Below are 10,000 nucleotides of genomic sequence, written 5' to 3' on the forward strand. Positions count from 1 at the left end.
CGACACGCTCACGCCACCCAGCCGACACGCTCACGCCACGCAGCCGACACGCTCACGCCACGCAGCCAACACGCTCAACACGCTCACGCCACGCAGCCGACACGCTCACGCCACGCAGCCGACACGCTCACGCCACCCAGCCGACACGCTCACGCCACGCAGCCGACACGCTCACGCCACCCAGCCGACACGCTCACGCCACCCAGCCGACACGCTCACGCCACCCAGCCTGTGTGTAGCCGGCCTTAAGGAGATTCAGCTTTGGCTTCACTTATGACGTTAGGGGTTATTGGCAGAAATGCTAATTTTCCAGCCTTTGATGTGAAAGCATCTCTGACTTACGTGATCAGCATGGACTGGTTCTCTCGGTCTGGGGAGGACAATAAAGTAACGTCAAGGAACAGCAGAGGAGCAAAAGTAAACCCTAAAATTGGCTTGAAGATACTCAATAGTCCAATAAACTGTCCAGTAGAGCGGTCAGTCTTCCTCTATAATACTATTCAAATTCCATTTGTTATTTATTTTAATATTCAAATAATATTTGAATATTTGATGCTCATATGCAGCCTGTTATTAATATGTACTGCACTACTCAGGCTTATGCATTAATGGCACTGTAAGCATGTGGTTGTTGTTACACGTTCTGTCCACTAGAGGGACTTCTAACATCAGCCTGGCCTTAAAGGGGACCTACGTCACGGTGCATTGCATTTCTGACACGCCGCTCTCTGTTCACATTATATTTAACCACGAGCACTCAGCGACAAACCCAAACCAACAGAGACCTCTGTGATGAAACATTATCAAACACGTAGTGAAGCAGCTCTGTTGTAAAGGCTAACGGTGCTCGTTAGCACGATGACATCATGTTAGAAAGCACAGCCGAAACCATTTGTCGTAAACTGAGTAACACTAAGTTTTTCACAAGTTCAGTGGGTGCATTTTCCAAACTCACTCAATGTCCAACCCACGAAACTCACTCAATGTCTTTTAATATTATTTCTTAGATATGTAGGCTACATAGCAATAACATTCATGAATATTAACTGAGATACCCCATTATGTTGTGAGCAGTAGGCCTACGTGTGCTGTTGGCAAAAATTTGTCTAACCTGTGTGTCTATGTCTAACCTGGGCTGGCACATGTTCACGTTAAAAAGCGTGTGCGTGCACGAGCACTACGGTCACACGCAAAGTGTCCTGGTTTCAGGTCCGGGAAATCTGGTCACCCTATTCTAGAGGTCAGAGGTTACAGGCGACTCACTTTGCAGAAGGTCGTTGTAGGCGTTGTCAGCGACGGCGTAGATGTGCGGCGGGGTTTCGACGCGACGCCTCCCTTTATAGGCGGCGATCACCGCTGCAGAGTAGACCGGCAGCCATTTGTACGGGTTGATTGTCACGCAGAAGAGACCGGAGTAGGTCTGAAACAGAGACGCACAGTTAGAAATGAAACATATAGGTAGGGTTGGGTATCGTTTGGGTTTTTTCCGATACCGGTGCTAAAACGATACTTTTAAAATGGTGCCTGAACGGTGCCTGAACCAACACTTAAAAATAGTGTAATAAGGAATAGGGTATTTTACAATAACTTTGAATGCACCACAAGGCTTACTAGTTTCAAGTGAATGCACCGTCTGTGTTGTTTTTCCGACAACGGCAGCTGCACACTGCTTAAAGGAGAATTCCGGTCTATCCCAACACGTAGCTCTGTTGTGTGTAAATGTGGAGAGCTGTCAGTAGAGAGAAGAACTAAACCAATCAGTGCTGCCTACACCGTGTTATCCTCCTGCTAGCGTTAGCACCCAACAGGCTGAAACAGGGCAGGTTTTAAACCTGTTTTTAGCCTCTAAACATGCTCGAGATGTCATTACCAGAGCTCCCCATGTGCAGTGATTCCTTCTGAGGGAACACAGGGAGTCTGACTGGAATATTGGATTGTAGGAGTTCAACAATCGACTAGTGTGGACTTGACAGGAAAACAGGAAATAAACAGAGGTATGTGCTGGCTGGATTAACAACATTTATGCCTTTCTGTCACACCTACTGCAGACAGATTCCCTGTGTTCCCTCAGAAGGAATCACTGCACGTAGTGTTAACTGCAAGTGTAGTGTTAACTAGCTAACGGTAGGCTAACGTTACCTGCTGTCGAGTGTAGTGTTAACTAGCTAACGGTAGGCTAAAGTTACCTGCTGTCGAGTGTAGTGTTAACTATCTAACGGTAGGCTAACGTTACCTGCTGTCGAGTGTAGTGTTAACTAGCTAACGGTAGGCTAACGTTACCTGCTGTCGAGTGAAGTGTTAACTAGCTAACGGTAGGCTAACGTTACCTGCTGTCGAGTGAAGCGTTAACTAGCTAACGGTAGGCTAACGTTACCTGCTGTCGAGTGTAGCGTTAACTAGCTAACTGTAGGCTAACGTTACCTGCTGTCGAGTGAAGCGTTAACTATCTAACGGTAGGCTAACGTTACCTGCTGTCGAGTGTAGCGTTAACTATCTAACGGTAGGCTAACGTTACCTGCTGTCGAGTGTAGTGTTAACTAGCTAACGGTAGGCTAACGTTACCTGCTGTCGAGTGTAGTGTTAACTAGCTAACGGTAGGCTAACGTTACCTGCTGTCGAGTGTAGCGTTAACTAGCTAACGGTAGGCTAAAGTTACCTGCTGTCGAGTGTAGGGTTAACTAGCTAACGGTAGGCTAACGTTACCTGCTGTCGAGTGAAGTGTTAACTAGCTAACGGTAGGCTAAAGTTACCTGCTGTCGAGTGTAGCGTTAACTATCTAACGGGAGGCTAACGTTACCTGCTGTCGAGTGTAGCGTTAACTAGCTAACGGTAGGCTAACGTTACCTGCTGTCGAGTGTAGCGTTAACAAGCTAACGGTAGGCTAACGTTACCTGCTGTCGAGTGTAGCGTTAACTAGCTACCGGTAGGCTAACGTTACCTGCTGTCGAGTGTAGCGTTAACTAGCTAACGGTAGGCTAAAGTTACCTGCTGTCGAGTGTAGCGTTAACTAGCTAACGGTAGGCTAACGTTACCTGCTGTCGAGTGTAGCGTTAACTAGCTAACAGTAGGCTAACGTTACCTGCTGTCGAGTGTAGCGTTAACTAGCTAACGGTAGGCTAACGTTACCTGCTGTCGAAAGTGTAGCGTTAACTGGGGCTAACGGTAGGCTAACGTTACCTGCTGTCGAGTGTAGCGTTAACTAGCTAACGGTAGGCTAACGTTACCTGCTGTCGAGTGTAGCGTTAACTAGCTAACGGTAGGCTAAACGTTACCTGCTGTCGAGTGTAGCGTTAACTATCTAACGGTAGGCTAACGTTACCTGCTGTCGAGTGTAGCGTTAACTAGCTAACGGTAGCTAAAGTTACCTGCTGTCGAGTGTAGCGTTAACTAGCTAACGGTAGACTAACGTTACCTGCTGTCGAGTGTAGCGTTAACTAGCTAACGGTAGGCTAACGTTACCTGCTGTCGAGTGTAGCGTTAACTAGCTAACGGTAGCTAACGCTACCGCTGTCGAGTGTAGCGTTAACTAGCTAACGGTAGGCTAAAGTTACTGCTGTCGAAAGTGTAGCGTTAACTAGCTAACGCGAGGCTAACGTTACCTGCTGTCGCGTGTAGCGTTAACTAGCTAACGGTGAGCTAACGTTACCTGCTGTCGAGTGTAGCGTTAACTGGCTAACGGTAGCTAACGTTACCTGCTGTCGAGTGTAGCGTTAACTAGCTAACGGTAGGCTAACGTTACCTGCTGTCGTAGTGGCGTTAACTAGCTAACGGTGGGCTAACGTTACCTGCTGTCGAGTGTAGCGCTAACTAGCTAACGGTAGGCTAACGTTACCTGCTGTCGAGTGTAGCGTTAACTAGCTAACGGTAGGCTAAAGCTACCTGCTGTCGAGTGTGAGCGTTAACTAGCTAGGGAGCTAGCGTTACCTGCTGTCGAGTGTAGCGTTAACTAGCTAACGGTAGGCTAACGTTACCTGCTGTCGAGTGTAGCGTTAACTAGCTAACGGTAGAGCTAACGTTACCTGCTGTCGAGTGTAGCGTTAACTAGCTAACGGTAGGCTAACGTTACCTGCTGTCGAGTGTGGCGTTAACTAGCTAACGGTGAGCTAACGTTACCGCTGTCGAGTGTAGCGTTAACTAGCTAGCGGTAGGCTAACGTTACCTGCTGTCGAGTGTAGCGTTAACTAGCTAACGGTAGGCTAACGTTACCTGCTGTCGAGTGTAGCGTTAACTAGCTAACGGTAGGCTAACGTTACCTGCTGTCGAGTGTAGCGTTAACTAGCTAACGGTAGGCTAACGTTACCTGCTGTCGAGTGTAGCGTTAACTGGCTAACGGTAGGCTAACGCTACCTGCTGTCGAAAGTGTAGCGTTAACTAGCTAACGGTAGGCTAACGTTACCTGCTGTCGAGTGTAGCGTTAACTGGCTAACGGTAGGCTAACAGTTACCTGCTGTCGAGTGTAGCGTTAACTAGCTAACGGTAGGCTAACGTTACCTGCTGTCGAGTGTAGCGTTAACTGGCTAACGGTAGGCTAACGTTACCTGCTGTCGAGTGTGGCGTTAACTAGCTAGCGGTAGGCTAACGTTACCCTGCTGTCGAGTGTAGCGTTAACTAACGGTAGTAAAGCTATGCTGTCAGTGTAGCGTTAACTATCTAACGTAGGCTAACGTTACCTGCTGTCGAAACGTGTAGCGCTAACTAGCTAACGGTAGGCTAACGCTACCTGCTGTCGAGTGTGGCGTTAACTAGCTAACGGTGGGCTAACGTTACCTGCTGTCGAGTGTAGCGTTAACTAGCTAACGGTAGCTAAAGTTACCTGCTGTCGAGTGTAGCGTTAACTATCTAACGGTAGGCTAACGTTACCTGCTGTCGAGTGTAGCGTTAACTAGCTAACGGTAGGCTAACGTTACCTGCTGTCGAGTGTAGCGTTAACCAGCTAACGGTAGGCTAGCGTTACCTGCTGTCGAAAGTGTAGCGTTAACTACCTAACGGTAGGCTAACGTTACCTGCTGTCGAAAGTGTAGCGTTAACTAGCTAACGGTAGGCTAACGCTACCTGCTGTCGAGTGTAGCGTTAACTAGCTAACGGTAGGCTAGCGTTACCTGCTGTCGAGTATGGCGTTAACTAGCTAACGGTAGGCTAAAGTTACCTGCTGTCGAGTGTAGCGTTAACTATCTAACGGTAGGCTAACGTTACCTGCTGTCGAGTGTAGCGTTAACTAGCTACGGTAGGCTAGCGTTACCTGCTGTCGAGTGTAGCGTTAACTGGCTAACGGTAGGCTAGCGTTACCTGCTGTCGAGTGTAGCGTTAACTGGCTAACGGTAGGCTAACGTTACCTGCTGTCGGTGTAGCGTTAACTAGCTAGCGGTAGGCTAGCGTTACCTGCTGTCGAGTGTGGCGTTAACTAGCTAACGGTAGGCTAACGTTACCTGCTGTCGAGTGTAGCGTTAACTAGCTAACGGTGAGGCTAACGTTACCTGCTGTCGAGTGTAGTGTTAACTAGCTAACGGTAGGCTAAAGTTACCTGCTGTCGAGTGTAGCGTTAACTAGCTAACGGTAGGCTAAAGTTACCTGCTGTCGAGTGTAGTGTTAACTAGCTAACGGTAGGCTAACGTTACCTGCTGTCGAGTGTAGTGTTAACTAGCTAACGGTAGGCTAAAGTTACCTGCTGTCGGTGTGGCGTTAACTAGCTAACGGTGGCTAAGTTACCTGCTGTCAGGTGTAGTGTTAACTAGCTAACGGTAGGCTAACGTTACCTGCTGTCGAGTGTAGCGTTAACTAGCTAACGGTAGGCTAACGTTACCTGCTGTCGAGTGTAGCGTTAACTAGCTAACGGTAGGCTAACGTTACCTGCTGTCGAGTGTAGCGTTAACTGGCTAACGGTAGGCTAAACGTTACCTGCTGTCGAGTGTAGTGTTAACTATCTAACGGTAGGCTAAAGTTACCTGCTGTCGAGTGTAGCGTTAACTAGCTAACGGTAGGCTAACGTTACCTGCTGTCGAGTGTAGCGTTAACTAGCTAACGGTAGGCTAACGTTACCTGCTGTCAAGTGTAGCGTTAACTAGCTAACAGTAGGCTAAAGTTACCTGCTGTCGAGTGTAGCGTTAACTAGCTAACGGTAGGCTAACGTTAGCTGCTGTCGAGTGTAGCGTTAACTAGCTAACGGTAGGCTAAAGTTACCTGCTGTCGAGTGTAGCGTTAACTAGCTAACGGTAGGCTAAAGTTACCTGCTGTCGAGTGTAGTGTTAACTAGCGTCACGTGCAGCAATGCTTCTGTTGCCTCTAACGTCTAGAGTGCAGCGCAAAAGGCATTTAATTGGCACCGAAATGAAGCACCGAAATCTGAGTTGCAATTCGGTCCGGTAGACACCGGTCGTTTAGGCACCGGCATAGTTTCGGTACCCAACCCTAATCATGAGGAGAGCATGGAAAGATTTAAAAAACAGCTACACAAAGTGATGAAGATAGTGAAAGAAAGATTGTTCCCCAGAACAAACACTAACATAGATCATCCACATGCTGAACCTCCGCTTCAGGTTGAAGAGGACGGAGGCTTCGTTTAGATGCGTCAACATGGCCATGTCCTCGATCATGTCAAACTTCTCCGGGTTCGTCGGCTGTAGGTCGTCTTCTTTCACCACCAGAAACTGAAACGTGCACGTATAAAACACAGAGTTAACAGCCGTACAGAGACGCCGTGGCAGGAAACGTTTAGAAACAGTAGCTGTGTCTGAAACCGTTCCCTATCACGGAAATGGTTCCCATTTTGTAGTGGTGTTCAAATTCTCTGCAGTTAATTTAATTCACTACATAATCCACTATAAAATACCCACAATGCACTGCTAAGTTCAGCGTACTTACGATTTAGCCTACATTGTTCTACCGTATCCCACAATGCAACGCGGTCGAGGAGAAGAAGCAATGACCAGGCTGTCGTTTTTATACGTTAAAAATGCTTGCAACATATATACGTACACACACACACACACACACACACACACACACACACACACACACACACATATATATATATATGGTTCCCACACAGCTACACCACACAGTGTCTCCATTACATCGTTATCATCATATTCATAACCAACGTTATCTCCGTACAGATAATGTTCTGTCTCTCCTCTACAGATCACACCCACTGTTCTTTCTCCTGCAAGAACTTGCGTTTTAATAAAGTTTCTAGTTTGAATGCGCCATTTTGTCGAATGCCCAAGCGTGTAAGAGAACCTCAAATTTCCTAAGTGTGTTCACAGTGGAATGATATGCAATCCTGATGGCAGTACAATGGACTGAGCAGATTGAGAACCAGAAAGTGTTGATATGTAGTGACTCTGTGTCAGCTATCAGCTGTCAGCTGTGTCAGCATTGGGAAAGGCTCAACAAAGAGTCGACAAGACCTCGTGTATGATAGTCTTCTGGCAATTAGAGATGTGAAAAGGAGAGGGGTGGAAATATCATTCATTTGGGTCCCAGCTCATGTAGGTATTGCAACAAATGAAAAGGTTGATAAGTTGGCCAAGGAAGCTGCTCAAAAGGAAATCATAGATGTCAACATTAATCTATCTAAGGCGGAGGGTAAAAGTATTGTGTGGCAGGGAGCTCTGGGAGCAAGAAAACAAAGGGAGGCATCTATTCTCAATATCTAGGAAAGTAACTGACTCAGTTAATGTTTGTAAAAGAGGGGAGGGTAGACGTAAGGAAGAGGTTATTATTTCTAGAATGAGGATTGGTCACACGTTGCTGAACAGCACTTTATTTCTTTTCCTCATCTCTCCCACCTGACATCTCTACAGTCTTCCTCATCTCTCCACCTCATCTCTACAGTCTTCCTCATCTCTCCCACCTGACATCTCTACAGTCTTCCTAATCTCTCCCACCTGACATCTCTACAGTCTTCCTCATCTCTACAGTCTTCCTCATCTCTACAGTCTTCCTCATCTCTCCCACCTGACATCTCTACAGCCTTCCTCATCTCTCCCACCTGACGTCTCTACAGTCTTCCTAATCTCTCCCACCTGACATCTCTACAGCCTTCCTCATCTCTCCCACCTGACATCTCTACAGTCTTCCTCATCTCTCCCACCTGACGTCTCTACAGTCTTCCTCATCTCTCCCACCTGACATCTCTACAGTCTTCCTCATCTCTCCCACCTGACATCTCTACAGCCTTCCTCATCTCTCCCACCTGACATCTCTACAGTCTTCCTCATCTCTCCCACCTGACATCTCTAGTCTTCCTCATCTCTCCCACCTGACATCTCTAGTCTTCCTCATCTCTCCCACCTGACATCTCTAGTCTTCCTCATCTCTCCCACCTGACGTCTCTACAGTCTTCCTCATCTCTCCCACCTGACATCTCTAGTCTTCCTCATCTCTCCCACCTGACGTCTCTACAGTCTTCTTCATCTCTCCCACCTGACGTCTCTACAGTCTTCCTCATCTCTACAGTCTTCCTCATCTCTACAGTCTTCCTCATCTCTACAGTCTTCCTCATCTCTCCCACCTGACATCTCTACAGTCTTCCTCATCTCTCCCACCTGACATCTCTACAGCCTTCCTCATCTCTCCCACCTGACGTCTCTACAGTCTTCCTCATCTCTACAGTCTTCCTCATCTCTCCCACCTGACATCTCTACAGTCTTCCTCATCTCTCCCACCTGACGTCTCTACAGCCTTCCTCATCTCTCCCACCTGACGTCTCTACAGTCTTCCTCATCTCTCCCACCTGACGTCTCTACAGTCTTCCTCATCTCTCCCACCTGACATCTCTACAGTCTTCCTCATCTCTCCCACCTGACATCTCTACAGTCTTCCTCATCCTTCCCACCTGACATCTCTTCCAGTAAGAGTTTTAACATAGGAGTATAAAGTGGGCACTACGGAAGTAAGAGGTTAGTGACCATTAACAGCAGACTGATGAACCGTGAGACGCACACACGCTCCGAACAGAACGGGTGGGATGTTTTTTCATGAACTGTACCACCCCTAATATATATATATATATATATATATATATATATATATATATATATATATATATATATATATATAACATTAGACCCAGCAGCAGTGGGTCAGCAGACCGCTAACGTTAAACCCAGTCCGCTGTTCAGCTCATTCTCTGTAAGCGATGCAGCATAAAAGCACGGCGGAACCAGCAAGCCAGCCGCTGTTAGTTGGTTAACGTTAGCTTGCTAACTCCACCTTAACGTTAGCCCCTCGCCACATCGTTCACAGAAAACGAGCAGAATGAAGCTGTCACTCGTGGCGCTAGCAACGTGCTTTCTGTGAATGAAGCATGAAGTTAAGTTGACTCATTTAGCGGCCGTCTCTCTGCCTCGTAACGTTACTACTCCGCTGCTCGTTTGTCCGTTACTGCGAAACCTCAGCTCCGCGACTCGCTGGAAATTGGCTTATTATGGGAAGTTTATACATTACCACGGCAATGGTACACATAAAAATGGCTGCTGCTCTGACCGTTCTGCTACGTTGATTTGATTGGAAATGGCCTTTCTATTCCTTTCCTTTGTATGGTCTATATCGAGCAACATTAAGAGGAACCTCTGAGCAACGTTAAAGGCTGAAAAAGTCAAGTTTTGAAGAAATGTTGGATGGTTCAACAAGGCAAACCTGCTTGGTTTTATCTGGGAATGATTGTAAAGATTTACAGAATATGTTTAGGGCGTTTCCTCTCTAACTGGGAGGTTTTGGGACCGATTGGTGGGATTGCTGTGGACGAAGTACAGACGAGAGATCATCAGCCCGATAAGACATTGAACATTTAACATTTTAGATAATGTAAATAGATCCCATGTTGCAGTTTTCGAGGAAAATGGTAAGACTGATTTTCATTTCAATAAGCTGCATTGTGTCAACGTTACTGTTACTTCGCTAACTTAGAGACCTAGTCCCACAGAACCTCTTGTGTGATTTTTGGGGATTTTGTTCTGTTAGCTTGGGCCATTTTTGGTAGGCCTATATTAATTTACTT

At 46.9% G+C, this 10,000-nt stretch overlaps 1 protein-coding gene across 1 annotated transcript in view; it reads right to left on the reverse strand.

Moving 5' to 3' along the window:
* Nucleotides 1-10,000, reverse strand: part of LOC144514044 (myosin-7B-like) — a gene marked incomplete at its 3' end in the record, with an annotated part of 34,759 nt that overhangs the window by 22,493 nt on the left and 2,266 nt on the right. Inside the window, exons 3-5 of the mRNA XM_078245230.1 lie at nucleotides 6,501-6,644; nucleotides 1,264-1,420; nucleotides 343-370 (exon numbers count right to left, since the gene is read on the reverse strand). Of these exons, the coding sequence (XP_078101356.1) occupies nucleotides 343-370; nucleotides 1,264-1,420; nucleotides 6,501-6,644 (329 nt within the window). The remainder of the gene's footprint in view (nucleotides 1-342; nucleotides 371-1,263; nucleotides 1,421-6,500; nucleotides 6,645-10,000) is intronic.

This window comes from Sander vitreus, unplaced genomic scaffold, assembly GCF_031162955.1.
Source record: "Sander vitreus isolate 19-12246 unplaced genomic scaffold, sanVit1 ctg420_0, whole genome shotgun sequence".
Classification (NCBI taxonomy): domain Eukaryota; kingdom Metazoa; phylum Chordata; class Actinopteri; order Perciformes; family Percidae; genus Sander; species Sander vitreus.